This window comes from Cryptotermes secundus, unplaced genomic scaffold (assembly GCF_002891405.2).
Source record: "Cryptotermes secundus unplaced genomic scaffold, Csec_1.0 scaffold860, whole genome shotgun sequence".
Classification (NCBI taxonomy): domain Eukaryota; kingdom Metazoa; phylum Arthropoda; class Insecta; order Blattodea; family Kalotermitidae; genus Cryptotermes; species Cryptotermes secundus.
In genome coordinates, this window is record NW_019739976.1 from 261,217 (window position 1) to 282,903 (window position 21,687).

Consider the following 21,687-nt stretch of genomic DNA (forward strand, 5'->3'; position numbering starts at 1 on the left):
GCCCAAAATTTCTGCCGCAGTACTTGCGCATCGCTTTAACACCCGTTGCTGCAGTATATATTGGTAAGAGTGCGCAATAAATATTATGATTGTAAGATTTGAGTTTTTCATGGCGGTGACCACGAAGAATGCCGTCTTCTGGGATGTGGCGCCGTGTAGATATTGTGTAATCCGACGCTTCGGAAGAAAGTATTGCCTCCATCTTCAAGGTATACAAATCCACGAGCGAGGAACCAGCGTGAGCAGCCACCTGCTGACGCTGGTTCCCCGCTCACGGATTTTATACCCCGAAGATTGAGGCAATACTTTCTTCCGAAGCGTCGGATTACACAATATCTACACGGCGCCACATCCCAGAAGACTGCATTCTTCAAACATTATGAACTCCATGTGCCATGGGAGCTAGGGTCCGCTAGTGATGTGCACATTTACGTCATCATTGGAAAGTTACTGAATTCTATTTTGAACGAACTTCCGGTATTCGTTCGCCGGCGGGAAATTCAAGCATCATGAGACAGAACATCGAATCCGTGATGCTGCGTACCCTGGTCAGTTGAGCAGTTGAACAGTTGAACATCAGTATTTGTGTGTCCTAACTGGGTTCAGCGGCAGTAACGAAATAAGTTATATATTTTTTGTTAGATATTATCTCCTTGGAGATAGGCTGTGGGGTTACAAGATTCATCTTCATGCCCCCGTTTAATTTAAAATCGGCATTAATATTAGAACGAATCTGAAACACAGAGATTCATTCTTTTGAATTGTATTCAGTTAGCTTAACTTAGGGCCCAGTGGCGGGCTGTTAAGAACCCGGTAACCAACCCTCGGATTCTGGCAGAGGCGGGGCAAGTTCTTTAGAAGTTGGGCTGCTATCAGCTTCTGTAGAGGAACTCTGTCTCACGGAATGTACGTATGTGGATTGTGTCTGTCTCGTGACATCCAGAGACTCAGGCAAATGACGCCCGGAAACAGAGCGTGCAGTTCTGTAGGGATTCGTTTTCTTGCGCCCCTGTCGCGTTGCGCGCGTCTCTTGTTTTGAAATGTGAGCATCGCCGTCCGCACCAGCTGCCCGCCCGTGTTTGTTACAAATGTCACAATTTATAAAGAAGAAGCAACGTCGCTGGTTGCGGGACGTCCTTTGTCGAATGACTGCACGCAGCCCCTGACTTTATTAAATTCCATGTCATCTCGAGCGCGGCAGTGAAGAAACGAATTTCGCCCTAATACTCAGTTGTTCGAGTCACCAGTTCAGATCTTCTGATGTCAAGTAGTGCGAACTGTTCGATGTCTGAGGTCCGCGTTAAGTGACGGCCCACAGAGCGGGCTGGAGTAGCGGCAATATTGTACTCTTGAATTGGGGAGGTGAGGGGTTCGAATCTCATCCGAGACACAGAATAGTTCCTAATTTAGGCCACAACCTCTTTCTACCAAATTCCTTCTAATTAATGAGCGCTATGATATTGACGGCGTCGAAAACAACGCATTTGAGGTCCCATGGGAGCTTCTGTTCAGCTCGACTGTACAACGTCAAATGTTAAGATGACTGATGAAGTTGAAAGGGTTTGAAAGGAAGCGATCATGACCAACTCGAATTATTATCGTGCCATGTGCCTGGTGGAACTACGGAAGTCATCAGTCACGGCAGCCGGTCTCGGCCGAAATTCGAACCTAGTAAAGTAAAAAGGTAAAGCTATGCCTGTAACAGGCCGTTGAGGTCCATAGTGTTGTGAGACATCGAGGATCCCACATTTTCTAGACAAACGGCTGACAGATGGCTGTGAGGTCAACCTTACACGCCTGCCGCTCTTTACTCCGGGGAAGATTCCTGACACTCGTTTCTGTTAGAGGCTGAATCTACCCCAGGGCCATAGTGCGGCTGGAAGGATTAGGTCAATTGAAAAATCCAATGACCTCAGCGGGACTCAAACCCGCGACCTTCCGGCTTGTAACATAGTGCCTCAGCCAGCTACGCTACCACGTGCCCCAATTCGAACCTAGTACCTTCCAAATAGGACTCTAGGGCGTTATTGCTAGGTAAATTTTGAATGATGGTACTGTGTTTAGCCGTCAGAAAAATTGTTTTGTGATATGAAACCTGAGGTTTTCGTCTTCTGAGATGTGGCTCAAGGTTCTTCGGCAGGAAGGTAGCAGTTTCGGAGGAACGTTCTATCTCTATCTTCAGATGGGATGTCACTCTTCTACCCTGAAGAGGGAGGCAACATGAAGAAAAGTCACTTTTATACGTTGAAGATTGAGGCAATATGTTCCTCCAAAATGTTGGTACCTATTTACCAAACTGCATGACATCATATCCCTGAAGACAGGAATTTTAGTTTCCTTGGGGAAACTTACTCTTCTGGGTTGTGATGCCGTGTAGTCTTGTAGGGGCGTTTAGTATAAATCAGCTGTCGCTATCTTCAGGATATTCAGGGCATGTAAGGTCACATCTCAGAAGAAAGTGCCTTCACATTCACCCCACCCGGGATCTCGTACAGTGGCCTCGCATCCTGTTTGAAGACATTCCCAGAATACTGTACAACTTTCAGAAAAGAATAAACACGACTTCATAAAGAGGGAAGCTTGAATTTGCATCGACGTTCTCTATTCATTTTTCAGAAAAAAGCAAATGCAATCTCGCTTAACGCAATTTGAAACCCAAAGCAATATCAGCTTTGCATTTTGTTTATATTATTGTATTTTAGCGTAATATTGTGTGTAGAAGTTTAGTTCAGTTTTATGGGGGGTGGAATGGGGAATGAGACTAAGCCCACTTGCTACGTCGACCACTGTTTGGCCCATTGTATCATCCCCGGATGATAGATGACGATGAATGTGGAGCAGTCGGTAGAATGAGAATTGGCAGGGGAAACCGAAGTACTTAAAGAAAACCTGCCCCAATGCCATTTTGTCCATCACAAATCCCACATGACCTGAACTGGGCTTGAACACGGGTTGCTGCTGTGGGAAGCCGGCGACTAACCGCCTGAGCTATGACACTGCCTTTTGTGTGTAGAATATTTTTTTTTCAATTTCAGTCTCACAGTATATGTATAATTATATGGTTTCTACATTACGATAGAAAACGACATGAGAACACACGTACCCAACGAGACCCTGCTCCTGTCGCGGTCATTAGGCAGGACCCAGGACATTTTTTTCCTTGGCACTACAGCCCCAGTGGGCCTAGGCCTACCTCCATGAACTTCTCCGTTCACTTCGGTTTTTCTAGATCTTACACATTCGGTAGACTCCTTGGGCGGGTGATCAGCTCGTCGCAAGGCCTCTATCTGTACACAAACACAGACAAACGCACACACACAAACTAAACATCCATGCCCTGAGTGGAACTGGAACCCACAATCCCGGTTTCGAAGCGAGCGAAGACAGTACATGCCTTAGACCGCTCGGCTACCGTGACCGGCAGTACCCAGGAATACAGATGTAAATAAAATAAAATAAAAATAACAAACTTGTAATAACAACAAGAGTAATAATTAACCAGTATTGGTCTAAGTTTAACTAGTTCAAGTTATATCATTTTAGTTGAAAACAAAATAGCTATACAAAACAGTTTTAAGGCTGATGTAAAATTGAAATACGCCTGTACGAGTGTTGCGAATGACGGATATCCTTCGGAAAATTAGGACAAAGATGATATAATTTACAGTATTTAAATCTGTAGCATGAGACCTATATTGTAAACAGCAACATGACCTTTGTCCAGTTGTAAACATTGGCCAATGAAGGAGGAACAGCAGAGAGAGCAGAAGTACTACCTGATAGTGGCCGAAACATGTCGTGACGTAGAAACGTATAGTTATCCTATAATTATACGTATATTGTGAGACCGAAACTGAAACAAAAAAATATTACCCTTCGTTCGTTTTTCACAGAATGAGAACATTTTACATGTGGCCAGAAAAATCATTGCAAAAGGTCAAATTTAATAACCGATATTCTATACATAAAATTTGAGGTTTTCACGGCGGTGACTAGCGCTCAGCCTACAGACACCTGCTCACGCTGGTTCATCGCTCGCGGATTTCTTACACCCCCCAAAAAGGAGGCGATACATTCCTCCGAAACGTCGGTTCACGGCGCCACATCCCAGAAGACACATTTTTTTTTATATTCTATATATTTCCGTAGAAATTCTTTCAATTGGTAATAGTCACGTTCATAAATCCATACTGAATCTAAATTGAAACTTGGACAGTTCTGTAACAAAAGTCACTTATCCTTCGTTGTCCAGCAGACAATGGAAAAGGCGTCAGTGCGCTACAGCATTCAGGTTAGAGGATGCAAGCAGCGTGGTCCTCGGAACAGAAACAGTTCCCTTGAAGGCATACAGCATGCCGACAGACTTTCTCACTGAGAGAAGACGCTTTCATACCCCTGGACGTATAACAGACTTTTTCAGATGGATTTAAATTTTGTAAGGTCCTCTGTGGCTGGTCACGGTAGTCGAGCGGTCTAAGGGGTGCACTGTCTTTGCTCGCTCGGAAGCCGGGATCGTGGGTTCGAATCCCACTCAGGTCATGGATGTTTGTGTGCGTTTTTCTGTGTTTGTGTACAGGTAGAGGCCTTGCGACGAGCTGATCACCCGCCCAAGGAGTCCTACCGTATGTCTAAGATCTAGAAAAACCGAAATGAACGGAGAAGTTCACGGAGGTAGGCCTCGGCCCACTGGGGCTGTAGTGCCAAGGGGAAAAAAAGTCCTCTGTAGGTTCAGTACTGCTCACTGCACTTAACCTTACACACAGAAGCAGCTATTCTGTAAGGCTGCAATCCGCACAGCACTGTAGGGCACACCTAGAAACACACGCGTTCCCCGTTCCTTGACATTCGTGTGTCTGCAAGTTTCATGACTCGCTGTGGTTACTGTATATCAGTTTGGGGAGTTAAAACTACGACCGAGCAGGTTAATCTAGCGTCGAAACTATAGACTAGATTCGAATTTGGGAGATGCTACTTTCGAATCTCGGCTGCGACACTAATTATCCTGGCTGAGGCATGTCGTGGTTTTACTTAGACCCTCCAGATAAATTCCGGGATAATACCTCGATTAAGTCACGACGTCTTGCTTTCGGAATCTAATTCGTCGTCTCGTCGTGTTTCTGTACTGACTGCGTCGTTAAATAATCCACTAAAAATAAGTCGCAAGGTAAATGCCAAATTTCGTTAGAATGCGTCCAGACATTATCGAGTCGAAGCTTGCGGACAGGCCGGACTTGACTCGCTCCTAGGTACGTCCATTTCTTTCCCGTTGTGCGCACAACAACAAAACTTTGTGCTTCAGCGCAAGTCCCATTCCTGAAGGAAGTGTTCATTTGTCTTTTCATTTCAAACTTTGCTACCTCTTGCATCTGCAGAACATAGATTTAATGTAAAAATTTCTTTGGAAACGTCGTTCAATTTGTAGAGTTTTTCTGGTCTGATCCATGACAGCCAACAAAATATCTTTGTTTTGTGCCTTGCTTTCTCACCCCCTCCTCCCCCCATATGTACGTTTGTATCGCTCTCTGTTGGCCGGCCATGATAGAGGCAGCTAATGGTTCCTCGCCTTCCGCAACTCCTCTTAAAATCGGCTACTAAGTTCGAAGCCAAACGTTGATAAATGAAATGGCTTTGCAATCAGCTCAGTCGGTTTAATCTTACTTGGAAATTAGTCCCTTATCCAACTTCTTGAGAAGTCAGAATAGAAGTGTTTTCTGTTTTAAAGTTCAGTTCTATGACGTTCTCAAAAGTGACACCATAAAAACAGCATTTAACCTTTTGAAGAACCAAAGAGAGAGAGAGGGAGAGGTGGAGGAAAAGAAGTGGAGAGAGGAGTGAGAAACGGTTGTGGAGGGGGACACGAAATTTGCCTGTTCTGAACGTTCCTAGGCAGTGCATTCTCGTGGTGAAATTTGGGTAAGGGTACATCGTTGGAAAGTGAAGAAGGTAAAGGATTAAGAAGTGAGCGGTATTTTGATCAGAGGAAAGAAACGTAAAGTGATCTTTGCTGCTTATGATTGGAATTTTGATACTAACTTAAAGGCCACCTTACGGCGAAATGTTGATGTCATTAGCCGGCGGGGGAGGGGGCTGCATGTGAAGTATGTAGTGCAAAGCGGAATTGGGGCACCAACTCAGCATTTGCTCCATGACCGAGGAAAACCACGTTTGAAGCATGGAACAGAATAGCAGTAATTTGTCGCTGGTCCTAGACTGCACATTTTCTCTCGGTTTCGGGCCCTGTCGGGACTCGTGACCTAATTTATGTTCGTTCCAAGACCTTTTATGTGTTCGGAAATGGGTTCTCCTCTTCGTCTAGAGGAAGGGTTTGCTTTTCTGAGTAGGCGCCCCATTTCTTGCCCCATAATTCTGCACAAGTGTACCCGCACTGACACAGCGTCCTGGTGACGGCACGTGTAGCATATGGACACCATAAGCATTTTGTCACGTTTCCATAATGAATAATATTTATATAATATTTTCGAATGAAATCTGTGAATGAAGACTTGTACGTCGGGTTACGCCTTAACTTTCGTATCTCCTCTATGGCGGCAGTTAAGTGATATGAATTTAAAATATTGTCGCGTATTGGGCGTATAACGCGACAGATAACTTCACGCCGTATTTTATATAGCGAATTTTATTTCACATTCGCACTTACAATCACCCAAATTACAGATTTACGGTTACTGCTATCTGCAGTATCACAATTAGTACACTCCCAATGCCACAATACAACTGACTGGTTGCTGGCTAACTCGGAACTAACTCGGAGGTAGCTCGAAGACTCACTCGGCGGTAGCTCCAGGACTAACTGACTGACTCAGTACAACTGACTGTGAATAGCCTTCGCTGCTCCTTATGTAGCCTTGATCGGACAATACGGAAAACGGCCACGTAATAGGCACCCTTGTTGCCTGGCGCTGTGTTGCTAGTAACGCTAGCGGTAGTAACCGCTGTTACTACCGTAACAATCCTGTTGCGTCACCGTTACGTTACCGTGCGGAGGAGGGGGAGGGGAGCGCTGACTCACCCGCCGCGTCACTGCTGGTGGGGGGGGGTTCTCCTTTGCGCAACATGTCACAATATTTATATATTCGGTCCGTACCTCACAGGAAACACTTCACAAAGACCAACAGGTTAATGCTGTTTAGGGAAATACTCTCTGTTTCTTGTGAGAATCGCACAGAACACATAAATACACTGTGTGGGCAGAATACAGGCTGTCAATGTTAAAAGTATGTGGTAGATGATACAAGAGGCACCAGTGTGATTTAAATATCTAAGAAATTGTGCCAGTATCTTTAGCACATTGAATTTTCAACTTAAAAAACCTTCATAAAGCAGGAAATATAAAAAAGTATTTAAATGGAAATTTGTTGTATACACGTAAACTGTGTGGATGGGTCATTTCTGAATCTGCGTGTAAGGCGACTGTAAGTAGGAAGACGGATGCAAAACAGAAGATAGTAGTGACGGAGGGAACAGACGAAGCCGTTGTTAGGAGCCATAACAGAGGAGACGGCAGATTTGCAAAGGATAACAGGCTCGGGACTAAGTCTGTGTTATCCCTCTGCCATAAATTCTTCAGATATCAGCCACGGATCGCCAGAGCTCCCTGTTTTCCCCGGCGCAGTAAGCACGCGCTCACTGCAATTAGCTGTCTGCCAGCTGCAGCCATCGCGAGTGGAAGCCCTTTCCAGCGCACGGGATTGTGCGTGAATGCATACGGGGCACTGACAGCGCTCGAGTCTTACATGAACGTAATTCTTAGCGCGTTCGCAACGAAAATTTTGCTAAAGTGCGCCTAGTAATTTCGCCGTATCTGTCCGTCCGTAAGGACTGCAGTGTCACTTACTGAACTGTAATGAAGTTTGATATTAAGAAGAGTATTATCGTTTAGTGCGTGACGTCGTTTGGCCTGGTAGAAGTTAACTGACGTTTCGGAGGATCGTACAGTCTCCTCCAGGCACAAAGAAAGAAACCAGCAGAGATATGCCTGGAGGCAGTACGTTCCTACGAAAAGTCGGTTAACTTGTACCAGACTACACTGCGTTACATCCCAGAAGTTAGTACTCTTCATTGACACCACTGTGAGAACTTCAAATTCCAAGAACTAATGATTTTTGGACAAATTCTAATTTTCGTTAAAATCGGGCTACAGGGACGGACAAGTGTTGCTAGCAGGGTCGGCTCGGATACTGCCACCCTCAATGAGACTTTGTTAGTGCTTCGAGGCAACTGTCGGTATTATCTGAGCTTCGCCCCGCGCCCTGATTATTTACCTGTCATCAGGTTCGTAAGACGCCGTAGAGTGTGGGTTACTGAGATCGTGGTTAAATAAAGATAAATAAAAGTTATTACGAGTATGTTTCTGGACATTATCCATCGTCCCATTTTTATTTAAAACACCACGTTTCAGAGACTGGATTCTGTCCCCATCTTCAGACAGGGCCTACTCAGTTGGGCCCAATCGAGTCCCCATCCCCGGGCAACTGCAACAACACAAGATGGGATATATAAACCAAGCACAGCACGAACCATCTGCGAGATTTAAGAAAAAAAAAACATTAAAACTGTTAAACTGCACACATGTGAGGCCTAGCACCAGAAGACTAATAAGCAAAGAATCCCCCCGAAATCATAGCGGTAAAGCATGTCCTTATACGGACCATTCTGAGTGGATAAAACGAAAAACATTTACTCTCGAGCACACTGTTGGGCCGGTAATGTTTTACATTTGGATTTTGAAGGTATGCTACCGGTCAGGACAGCTGTTATCCTGACTAATGTTTTGCGTTATTTTGCTCAGTAACTTCAGGTAAATGCGGGGATATTAACATCATTTAGGCTACTATCGTTTTCTTCCATATTCTTCCAACTTCACTGGTTATTTACAGAGTATCCTACCAGATACTGACAGTGGCGAAAACAACATACTACAAAAACAATCGTATACTGAAATGAAACCAACTTGTAGTAGGATCTCCATTTCCTCGTGATTTTTTCACGTTTGCAAAGCGGTACCAGCCAACACACATAGCTCTTATTCCACTAGGAAAATCTGTCATTGTGCGGCCTGGACCACGCCTGTGGGTTGCGGCCTTTATTTTGTACGCGACTTAGTAATTCGTCTCCCTGCGCGTGGGAAACTCATTCATTCCGCGCTGCAGCCTAAACACAACCAGTCAGCACCCGAAAGCTACATAGCGCCTATCAGCAAACTTATTATTCGTTAGTTCATATGAGGGTTTGTATTGTGCGGGAGTTTGTCACGTAGATTTGTCATTCAATTGTCACGGAACCATGCGTGTCAAATGGTTAAACATTAATCACAGTCTGAACCCAGAGTCAGGAGACAGAAGGTTGAATGCAAGGCTTTGGAAATTGCTTCGCTTTGTTTCATAATTAAAGCTGAAGATAACAATATGAGAAGGTTTACTCTAATTTGAAATACGCGTGTTTTGAAACGAATTAATGGCAATTTATCTTATTGCGTTATAGTACCTATGAAGTTATTGATGAAAACACAATGCGTAGGGAAGCGTAGTTATGAATGTTTTATGCATTTGGTGAGTATAACACTACTTCAAAATTGGAGGGACTAACAACCTAACAAGCTGGACTCTTCCTTGCCTTACTGTTCGACCATGAAGACGGAGGCGATATATTTTTCCGAAACATCGGTTAACTTCAACCACAATATGCGGCGTTGTATCCCCAAAGGTGAAAGTCTTCATAACTCCCGCTGTGAAAACTCAAATCCTGTACACGAAAAATGTTCATAACGAACTTCGTGAATATAAATGGGATGTGCATGCCGTGTCTTACAAGAGAAGGAATTTTTGGTAAAAGCAATGAAGTAATGTTTGAGCCTCTTGTAAAATATGAGATACGTAGGAACAGTATGGACCAACATAAATTCAGGAGACGACATTTAGTGCGGAGACTGAACACCAAACTTCTTTAAACATTTTGTTTTTAATCTCACAGATAATGTGGATGGAGAGGCAATATTCTGGTCTTAATTTGTGCAAGAGACTGCAGATTCTGAAGGCCCTGGACTAGTCAGAGGCCAAAGATAGGTAGGCTTGAGCGTGTAGAACTGGTTTAGGTTGGGAGGCCCTAGAGGGATAAAAACGAGCAATTGTTTTTCCTACTGTTTGGGAGACAATATGGTGGAGTCTTGTTATTGTTTGTGGAAGCAAAAGGCCCAGTCAGTCGGCACTGTACATTTCCAGTGATCCGTGAGAATATATCTGTGTTTCTACCGTTCAAGAGACAGTGCAGGATAGTGTTTAAATTCAAATCTGTGCCAAACATTCACGCGTATAAGGCTTAATGCATAAAGCGATCTCTGCATACTGCTGTTTCGTTACTAGGGAACCAGGTACTGTTCAAATGCATAAAGCGATGTATTTTATATTTACAGCCTATCATCATTCGGCGCCACGGCGATAAATAATATGAAAGCTGCGTGATGACACATGAATTTCCTTTAGGACCTGAATTTAAAGACCAGTAAGAATAATTGAGAGGTTAAAGTATCTTATTATAGGTTATATTATTTAATATTCGTATAAAAATACTGAACTAATACGTGCGTGTAGTTGGACGTATCGGTAGTTGCGTTGCATATGCAATAAGAAATTTTATTATTTAGGCATAAGTACAGTCGTTTTAAGAAAAATACAACCAAACATCCCGGTATAGTGGGTAGCACGCCTCATGGGTCCCGGCCGGGGGGAGAATCAAATGCATCTCTATTTCCCCCTTTCGCCATATTTGTTTGCAAAAGAATAAGAATGGATAGAAAGGAGGTTACATGCCAAATATTAATGCAAAAAATTGAAATTCTTTTAAAAAGTTATCGGAACCTGAATACTGCACGACGATAAGTGAAACTAGTCTTAAGTTTGTAGGCGCATTTCTGTTGGATCGAAATTTGGAAAAGTGAGCCCCCTTAGAAACGATAACATCATCAGCTCTCATGTCACTTTCTCTTCGTGTTTGTGAAGTGCCGGGTTCGAGACTTGTTCCGGATACCGGACATCTTGTCTGAGGCATTCTACGGTCCTTATCAACCCCTCCAAACGATTCCTGGCATAGTACCTAAAACCTTGTGGGCATTGATAGTGGCATGTTCTCGTGAATACACTTTCCAGGTCACTGATCAGTATGTAGCTTTGACTTGTTAGCTTACAGAATACGGCTGTAGAGAGAGAGATTACGCCCTGGGGGCTTGAATCTCTGACAGCATCCTCCAGTCTGAGCCGTCATGACGACACATAGCCCAGGGCCGTTGTTAATTCGCAACGAGGCTGGATTCGTACGGTTGAAAACAGATACAGCACTTTACGAAATGCACCCGTACACAATACATGATGGGTAATTCATCACTGTGGCTGTGTACAGGCTTTGTTGTTCTGTTGTCCTCTTAGCAGTCAGAGCCAGAGTTACCTTAGGACTAGCGGTTTACCGTCAATCAGTTCTTCATGGCGCCAAGTCCCTTGAGATTCACGACCAGAGGTTTTTTTCTTTTGCAAATAAACCCTTGCAGTAATAGCCCTTAAAGTTCACTTAAATCCTGCAATATTTAATCCAGTTCGTACCTCACAGGAAACACATTGCGTCTCCGCTACAAAGACCAACCGGTTAACGCTGTTTACGGAAATAATCGCTGTTGTGAGAATCGTACGGAACACATAAATATACCGTGTGGATAAAAGGATGCAGTACATATAAATTCAGTTAATGCTGTTTAAGGAAATAATCGCTGTTTGTTGTAAGAATCGTACGGAACACATAATTACACTGTGAGCAGAATGCAGTATATACAAATTCAGTATGTACCTCACAAGAAACACCTCCTCCATAACAAAGATCAACCGGTTAATACTGTTTAGGGAAATAATCTTTGTTTATTGCGAGAATCATGAGGAACACGTAAATGTGTTGTGCGGCCAGAATGCAGATATTTTTAATATTAAATTATGTGGTAATTATAGTAACAAATGTGCTTTAAAGCGTTAACGCAATGCACGTTTTAGATCTTTGTTCGTTCTTTCGTGTTACCCCTACAGCTTCTATTGCCTTGGAATTATTTCCGTCTTTTCGACAAGCGGTATGAGAACGGTTTCTCTCAAACCCTCTGTATTCACAAGGAAGCCACCAACACAGAACATGAAGAAATTTCACTGCGGGCTCCGAAGGAGATTCGAATCTGTTCTTCCGACGCGAACACGATTTAAGGTAACTTTTAAACCGTTTTTACCATTTCAGGCGTTCCCACGCGCATGGCGTTGATACACGTATACCGTTCCAGGATTCCAGCGAGTTGCAGTAAGATTTGTGAACAGAGTCCAAATTGGGTTAAAATCTCAGGACAGTAGTGGACACTCCACATGACAATATCCCCGCGTTTCTGCGCGCATCTGAAGCATTACTCGCTAAATATTTATCGGGACGAAAAATGTTTGGACGGAAGTTGTAGAGAAAAATTACTTTCGTGGCAGATATATTTTGTCACGTGGTGGAGTGTGCACTTGTGTTCTCATTGCGCTGCCTGGTAGCGGCTTACAGCAGTGGACGTTCCTCTGGTTCGGGCTGACGTCCATCTCACACCAACACCCTACTCGTCTCACTGCCGTTTGAGGACTCTCTAAAGGCAGCTGAACCTCGTTGTATAGCTCGGCACGGGACGCACAGAAAACACCGCTGCCAACAGCTACTCCATTGTTGCGTGTTACCTAGCAGTGGCTGTTTCCCTGGCTACACTGTTCTTGCTTAGCAAATATGCCGCAGTATTTCCCACGAGTCTTGTAGCTACAGAGACAGTGCAACATGGAACGGAGGAAAAGCCTCAAATTTTTGCACTGATTGCGGGAAGTTCTCTGTACATAATGTAGCAACACACCATGAAGACAAATGAGGGACTTGAAGCAGAAATGCACGCAATCGTAATCTCGGTGCTAAATGGAGCTTCACGCTCCGGTCGCTTAAGCTCCGAAAAATATGCCACGCTACCCATTGGGTGGACCCCAGAACGAGTCTGTAGTTTGTGGATAATACCCATACCGGTAATCGAGCCCCGATTCCTCAGCAGTCCATCTCCTAGCTTAGTCACTGTACCGACTGAGCTATCGCAGCTCATTACGCCGTGGGTGTATTACGTAATTTATTTCACGTACGTGTCGCACTTGTGAACAGTGGAGCCAGCCACAGCTTCCCGTTGCTGCCGAGGAAGAGCACAGAACTGCGGCAGCTTGCTGCGTCCCGTGCGAGTGCCCGCCTTCTGTTCCGTTCCGGTCCTGGAGAATCGCAATTTGTCAGTCTGGGCAGAAACCCTTCTCCGTTGTTTCTAACTTCTCTGTGGACGGGAGACACACTATAAATCTCTTACCGCAGAAGCGTTATCTCCTCAGATGTGACGCCGTGTAGTCTGGTATAAGTTTACCGATGTCTGAGAGGAACAGACTGTTTCCAACTTAATCCTTGCAGTCCGTGATCGCGCGGTTGTGCAGGATGGGACGCTGACACACGGCGGGGGGTGGAGGGAGGGGAAACTAAGGAGAAAACACGAGAAAAAATGAGGATATATAAAAGCGAGGAAATATGGAGGGGAAGGAAAAGAACGAGATGTGCAAAAGACAGAGAATAATGAGCAGCATATGAGAGAAAGTGGAAGAAAGGCCCAGGATCACGGTTCGAAGCGACAAGCTAGCAGTAGGCACTCTGTCCACAGCGAGTCTGACGTCACGCTCTCTTCTGCAGTTCTCCAGCACAGACACTGCGTGTGGGGGGGGGGTTATCGGGCGATACCAACAAGAGTTGTCACGAGGACTCTAAAACGAGCGGGTTGACGCAGAGGTTACTCTCTCCATTCGTATTAGGGAGGTCTATCCCGACTGGGGGCGGGGGTTCTCAGCCCATCCTTCAGATGAGAGTGTTTCCGCTACTATCCGAATAGTTTCTGATTCATCAGCCATGCCACCATTCGGCGGTATGTAAAACAGGTGTTGATAGCATCATGAAATAACCATCCCCCTAACTGTGTTAACCCTGACGAAGGTGGGGGGGGGAGGAGAATTGGAATCGCACTGTAAGCCGATCGTAAAAAAACGTAAAGCTATCCCTGTAACAGGCCCTGTAGGGTTGGGAGACGTCGAGGCTCTCACATTTTGTAGACAATCGGCTCACAGATGGCAGTGATGAAGTCAGCCTTACGCGTCGGCCGGCCGGCTGCCCTTTAACCCCAGGAAGATTCCTGGTACTCTTTTCTGACGGAGGCTGAGTCGACCCCAGGGCCATAGAGCAGCTGGAAGGCTTCAGTTCAAATGAAAAATCCAATGACATCGGGAACCCAATCCGTGACCTTCCGGCTTGTAAAGATATTGTGCCTGACCAGTGCCTGTGCAGTGCTCACTAGCCTGGGTGTTAAGGGAGACAATTCGTTAATTCACTGAAACCTGAAATATATCTAAATAATATTAAAAGCTCAGTTCCCAGCTCATAAGAAACACTCCATTCGTAAAGACTAGTCGGTGGGCAAATTTCAGAGCTGTTTTAATGTTAACGCAGTCGGTAAGTATAGTTACCACTGTGCTACAAATTGGTAAGGCAACTGCGAGGGCAATGAGAAAAACCTCTGACCCTTTTTGAGCCCACTGGGACACACATGCTCCACAGTTGCATGCACTCAGCCCATTCCGGTCTTAGGGCCGGACAAGAGAGCAAGCACAGCTACACGTAACTCTGCAAACCACTTTTGTTAGAGTGGCCTCAGAGTCCCTTAGCAGTAACATTACAGCAGATCTGCATTTGGCCCTATGCTCTCCGAATATTTCTGCACTGATTTCCATGCTGTTTTAGACCTGTCTTCCTGGTGACATTTGGTCTCTGTACAAATATTAAGATTGTGATGTGGGTTTGTGACACCATGTAATTTTGAAGATGGATACAAACGTTTAGGAGGAAGTTGTTACCTCCGTCATCAGGGTTGAAATAAGTAGGTTCAGCAATAATTGTGGTTGTATAGACAGGCTACAAGGACAGAGTTCATGGGATCCAAGGAGGGGGGGGGGAACCGAAAGGAGCTCGCTCCAGGCAATTGGAAGAAATGGACTGAAAAACGGTCTACCTTTTAAGGGACAGACCAGATTATCAGAGTCTTAATAGCATCGTCATAGATACCTCAAGACTTGAGCAGTCTCAAGATATGCTTCGTAGGGCATAAAAATTGCTTAGTTTTAAAAAATCGGACTTGAAAGGGTTAAAGAAATACACAGCCACTTGGCAACGGATGGAGTCGAGATGATGCCGTTTGGGAATTTTAAGAAGTACCATGCAGAATTGCCAAATTATGGCAGGTAAACTTTTGTAAGAGCTGAAATTCCTTTTGATTACACCTCCTGCATCCCTTTCCGAAAAGTGTTAAGATCTCCCCCGTTATATTTCTTCTTCTCTTGGACGCCTCATAACTCGTGCGGGGGTGAACAAAGGCCATAATCTTTAGTTGACGAGGAATTGAGCCCAGTAAAAGGGTAATAAATTAGCACCACTTTAATTAGTCTCTTAATGTGGACATTCTGACGCGTGCTTTATTTTGGAAATACAGGAAGAATTTGACCCAAACCATCAATCACTTTAATGATAGCAGCATCAAAGTGCCGGTTACGTGTGGGGTCTGATCTCCATTGTGTTCCTGTAGCCATGGGGATATCGCAGTTTGAACCCTGGCTGCTGTCTGATGTCTCTCCTAAATGCTAAGACAGCTGTTACGCTGTCATCGTGTGGAAAGGTTCCTTCCATAATTCCCGAAGATGTACGAGTAATATCAACATGACATCCCCACGTTGTAAACAGCTGAATTCGGAGTCAGAGATTGGGCCTCCAACTTAGAGACCGAGGATATTATGAAATGACATTGTACGTTGCGTGGTAACGACTCGATAAATAAGCGAACCTTCGCTAGGCAACGGCCCGCGACAACAATAGAAGAACTGATGTAAAGGACGTTTTCTATGCGGTCATTGTCGAGGCTACATAGCAACAGCCTTTGAGGCAGCTGAGTCAGTTCAAATGACTAGACTGCCGTTGTAGCGGAAGCTACTAGAGAGCTAATAGTACTGCTGTACTGAGCCTGGACTGACAAAGGCCTTGTATATGTTTGATATACATTTATTAACATGTTTAACATGTAAAATATAAATATCATTTACATTTTGACAAATGACTTACTACTGCAGTCAATGACTCTGACAAAAGACAGACCCGTCCTCTCATCAGAGAGGTCGCCCCACAAAAACAAGACCGAAACTGTCAAACAGTAATAAATATCTGGTCATGAGCCCCATATTGGGCTCGACACCAAGACTGACTGACTGACTGACCGACCCGTCAGTCGCAACGTGACTTTGGCTTTGACTGAGTCAAAGCTACTCCCGCGTGGAGGTGGTTTCGAAAACCTCCACCATAGCCCTGCTAGTCGTAGGAGGCGCCGAAAAGGGAACCGGTGCCTGGGTGTATAACTGGACCACCCTGTCCCTGGGGGATATAAATACAGCGACCTGGCCCTCCAGGTTGGGGGAGTCTCAAAACTGAGACAGTAAAATATGGTCATGAGTCCCGCGGGACTCGGGCCCGAGAATAACTGCGCTGGAGAGAGCCAACAGCAATTCTAGAAGACAGACCCGTTCTCTCGTCAGAGAGGGTGCCCCACATGAACAAATTTGCATCTGTCTGATACTATGAAAACTCTGGTCTTGGGCCTTAGATGGGGACTTGACAAGAAGACAGACGGGCCGACTGACCGTCGGTCGTAGCACAATTTTGACTTGAACTGAGTCAGCAGTTAGGAGTAGGATTGTGAGTTAGCTGCGAGGCGTGAGATGGTAGAAGGTCGGCAACGACGTGAGCACAAGAGGACATTGTTGGGAACCGCTACCAAGAAATTACTATTGAGAAAATGTAAAACTGAAAAGACTCAGCATGCGCTATAGTGATCTGTTAAGTGTGTAGGTTGAGGACAGAGTCATAATTCCTTGTAGTTACAAGTTGTAAGGGTCTCATAGATCGAATTAGCAATCCAAACCCCGTGTCTGCTCACTAACACGCGGCAATATGATAATGTGATGCTTGGTCGTGGCTAACGCACACCCCAAGGGGCGGTAATACGTGAGTACGGAGCAATGGTGGAATAAGGATTAAGTGAGGAAAACCGAAGCAACTCAGAGGAAATACTGCTCCAGTGTCACTTCGTTCACTTTCACCACGAATCTCACGTAATGTCTCTCGGGATATAACCTCTTGTATCTCCGGTGAGGAACCTTCCGTCTGATCCCGGGTCGGAGTACACGAATATTCTGCCTTGCACATCAGTACACTGTGTGGATAAAAGGATGCAGTACATATAAATTCAGTTCGTACCTTACAGGAAACACATTACGTCTCCATTACAAAGCCCAACCGGTTAATGCTGTTTAGGGAAGTAATCGCTGTTTATTGTGAGAATCATGCGGAACACATAAATACACTGTGTGGGTAGAATGCAGTATATATAAATTCAGTTCGTACCTCACAGGAAACACATTACGCCTCCGCTACAACGCCCAACCGGTTAATGCTGTTTAGGGAAATAATCGCTGTTTATTGGGAGAATCGTTTGGGACGCATATATACACTGTGTGGGCAGATTTATTTGATGTTAAAATAAATGGTGTATTATTATTATTATTATTATTATTGCTAGTGGGGTGGCACGAAGTCCCTTGTACTGCAGCCACTTCTGGCCTATTGTACCAGCCCCAGATGATAGGTGAAGGTGATTGTGGAGCAATTGGTGGAATGAAGATTGGCAGGGGAAACCGAAGTACTCGGAGAAAACCTGCCCCAGTGCCACTTTGTCCACCACAAATCCCACTTGACCAGACCCGGGATTGAACCTGCGCCGCCGCGGTGGAAAGCCAGCGACTAACCGCTTGAGCTATGGCGCAGCCTAAAATAAACGGTAACTATAGTTACCACTGTACTTTAAAGGGTTACAGAAGCAATTCCACAAATTAGCTTCCAACCGGAGAGGGCAATGTCGTCAGAATATACAGCAGTGCGAAGTAACAGTTTAGACTCTGTACGCAATATCCGGCCCAGTGTTTGTTGCTGTTTCATCGTGTTCCTCTACTCTGCTCTTCTCTGCAAATTTCACCGAGCACCATTTATCACCAGCAACCTCTTTCGAAAAGCAGAGTCTCTTAAGAATTAGTCCTGAACGAATTATGACGCTTGACACAGTGATAAATGGTTGGGCAACGTATTTGATCCTGACTGCAGGATTTCACTGGTACGTATTTTTCAAACGCAGTGAGCCCTAGGCACAGGTGACGATCATTCCTTTTCTTGTTTAAGGCGACGCCCCGAAATTTGCTTGAGAGCTTGAATCGTTAATCGATGTATGAAATTTGAGGTTCTCAACGGAGGTGAGTGTATGGATTTCTACTTATCTTCTGGGATGTCGTATAGTCTGGTGGAAGCTAACCGGCGAAAACCAAGCTCTGTTCTCTTTCCTTGCTGCCTGCTCGTTTCCTTCATGGATTTATTATTCATCCCTGAAGTAAGAGGCAGTATGTTCCGCCGAAACTTTGGCGAATTTCAGTTAGAATACAGGGCGTCACATTCTAGGAAATGAAGCTCCATATGAATGCGTTTCCATCATCAGATTTAAGTGAAGTGTCTAGCAACGGTCCAGTGACGAGGTTAGAACAAATGGAGAGTCACATGACAGAAAGCTGTACTTCAATAAAGTATGAGGTTCCCACCCTTTTTACAGTAAGCTTACAAAGGTCTGAGTTCCTATGGCTCAGTTCCGCAAGGCCAGAACAGCTTCCGAGAAAAAGTACTCAGTTCGGACGAAGCTTTATCAGCCTCTTTGTGGGAGGGGGGGGGGCGATTCCGCATTTCGAAGCAACTTCAAACAGCGCCCCGATCAAGGGAATTTAAAATATTTACGTAGTAGAAAGTGGAGTAGACCACCTCGGGTAGATCTGCTAAGTGACCATCTCTTGCTCGAACTCGGTTGTCCGTCTACTGGCGTGTTGAACCGTTAAGCGGATTTTGATGAAATTTGGTATTAGACAGTCTTTGAATAACATTTATCGACATAATCTAATGTTGATAAAAACTGGACAACAACGGACAGTTTGAATGGATGCCTACGTGTGTTCATGCACTCTCCAACGAAACTCGGTAAACGTTTACTGGAACCAAACATTTGCGACCAGAATCTGCGCAAACAAATGAGACGCCATGTTCGCTGCCCAAGGGTCCTTTGTCCGTAAGTCTCCCGACGTAACTAAAAGGGAACAAACTCGCTTGAGTCGCGACGCCAGGCGTACATATCGCGGCTGGAAGAGTGCTATTTTCTGGATTGTGGCGCATTGTAGTCCGGTAGAACATCGCCGACGTTTCGGAGGAGAATACTACCTCTATTTTCAGGATCTAAGAATAAACAAAGGAAGCAACCAGCAAGAAACGAGCAGGCGACACGTTGACTAGCGTCTGCCGGACTACACGGCGTCACATCGTAGATAATTGTATTCTTCACAGAGCTGTGGGAACTGCATATCAACATTCTAGAACTTGTTAGTTGTGGAGGCTGTGCAGACAGCACGCAACATCCCAGAGTGGACAAGACGCGCACAGGGACGGTGCAGACTCGCCGAGGGTATTCTGACCTCTTGCTGTGAGACATTTCCGCTTGGAGCGCGCAGGGAAAGCAACGAAATATACCGTGTCGCATGGGAAATTTCGGAAATGAGAAGAGGGTGGCAACTCGGAAATGAGGCTGTAAGTCACACTCTTATGCTAGACGTTTGCGTTGCAGTTTATATATGACTGTATCTGTTTCCAGACCAGTTCCTTTAAGTCCGCGTATTATTAATTTATTATTCACGCTACATGGACGTATTCTCCAGTGTCATGACATACGCTAAAGGAACCCAGCTGACGTAGAAAACTAATTTATCGACCTGAAGGTTTTTGGCGAATGTATGCAGCTGAACCGGCAGATTTACATCTTCGCCTTTTGAATAAAGAAAGATAAGGTTTCGGAAACCGGCTGTGCTTCCGTCATCAGATAAGAGTATGAAACCTACTCTGTTGGGTCTAATAGATGTGGCGAAGCTTCAGTGAAGATTGATGCAACATTTTCCTCCGAAACGTTGATAAATATCAACCAGACTACTCGGCGTCATATCTAAGAAGACAATGTTCCTTATATACGATATATACGCATTTAGTATTGTGACTAGTATACGGGCTGAATGACCGAGGAATCGGAGTTTGATTCCCGGCAGAGGCACGAAATTTTTCCCTTCCACAGCGTCTATACCTTACTACCAAATGAGTACATGGAGCTCTTTCTCCTATAGTAAAACGGCTGGAGCTGACTACTCCCATCTAATATCGAAGATAAGAATGCATGGAGCTATACCTCTACTGCCCTATATGCATTCGTAACGAGATGTTTAATTAAGCACAGGGACGGATTTACCTGATTCTAGAGAGATAGAATGGGATGTTATGGATTGGATTGATCTGGCTCAGGATAGAGATCAGTGGAGGGGTCTTGTGAACACGGTAATGGACCTTCAGGTTCCATAAAATCCTGGGAAGTTCTTGAGTAGCTGCACAATTGGCGGCTTATCAAGAAGGGCTCAGCTCCGTGAGTGAGTGACGGGTTTATCTTCGACGTACATCACACGTCACAGTAGATGCTGTCTGGGAGGCAGTCTGATGGTAGTGATGAAGAAATTGTGAAACATCCTGTCGGACTCGCTGTGTGTCCCAAGCCCCACCTCGAGCCACAACATGCGTTGTCACGAATCGTGAGCGTTTGTGATGTCACGTTTGCCTACGTTACAGCCTGTGATTTATAGCTTTCTGTGTGCCGAGCGGCATGTGTTGTTTGCTAGACAGCTCAACTTTTGTATATGTACAACTGGTGGCAGCTCAAACCGTGATTTATTTGACATGCATTTTAATGCATGACGCCAGGTGCTGTGACCTTAGCTATTTCTGTTTTCTTGTCCAGAATGCGCTTCTCAGAAGCTTAACAACGTTTCGTTTTCTTAAGCCTGTTAATCCTTTGAAGTCTAGTGGTTACTATATATACCACTTGCCTCAAGATACTAGGACTCCGCATTTTGCCCATAGAACCTATGTATCCAGTGATTGAGGTTAGGTCTTTCTAAGGGACCCAACAGAGTAAGTGTCTCTCCCCCTGAGGAAGGGAACAGATCCAGTTTCCGAAACGTGCTTTCTAGTTTGTAGAATACCGGACGATGGACAAAATCCAAAAAGCCAGTAATTCTGGATGCATTTGTGATGTAATGCCACGTAGTCTATTTAAAATCAGAACATGCTGCCTACTTCATGCTAGTTTCTTGCTTGGTTCATCCGAAACGTCTCTTGAGTTTAACGGATTACAATGGCATTATATTCTAGAAGATAGAACTCTTCAAATGTATCGTCTAATTTAACAATCTTGTAGACTGTAGTCTACAAGATTCACGAAACGTCCTACTACCGAACATGAATTGTACACCAGGACTAGCGAGCATTGTTCTGGTGCTGATTACTTCCATACATGAAGCTGACATACCAGGCTATTGGCCTGATAAGCCCCCCCCCCTCCCT

General features: G+C 44.8%; 1 protein-coding gene across 7 annotated transcripts in view; it reads left to right on the plus strand.

Moving 5' to 3' along the window:
- The window catches only part of LOC111872245 (Kv channel-interacting protein 2), a 324,290-nt gene that overhangs the window by 190,570 nt on the left and 112,033 nt on the right, over positions 1–21,687 (plus strand). The window contains exon 1 of one of the 7 annotated variants that reach the window (XM_033754628.1): positions 19,787–19,836. The exons of the other annotated variants lie outside the window; for them this stretch is intronic. Within the exon in view, the coding sequence (XP_033610519.1) occupies positions 19,829–19,836 (8 nt within the window). The 5' untranslated portion in view covers positions 19,787–19,828. Of the gene's footprint in view, positions 1–19,786; positions 19,837–21,687 lie in introns of those variants that run through there. 7 annotated transcript variants of the gene reach the window in all.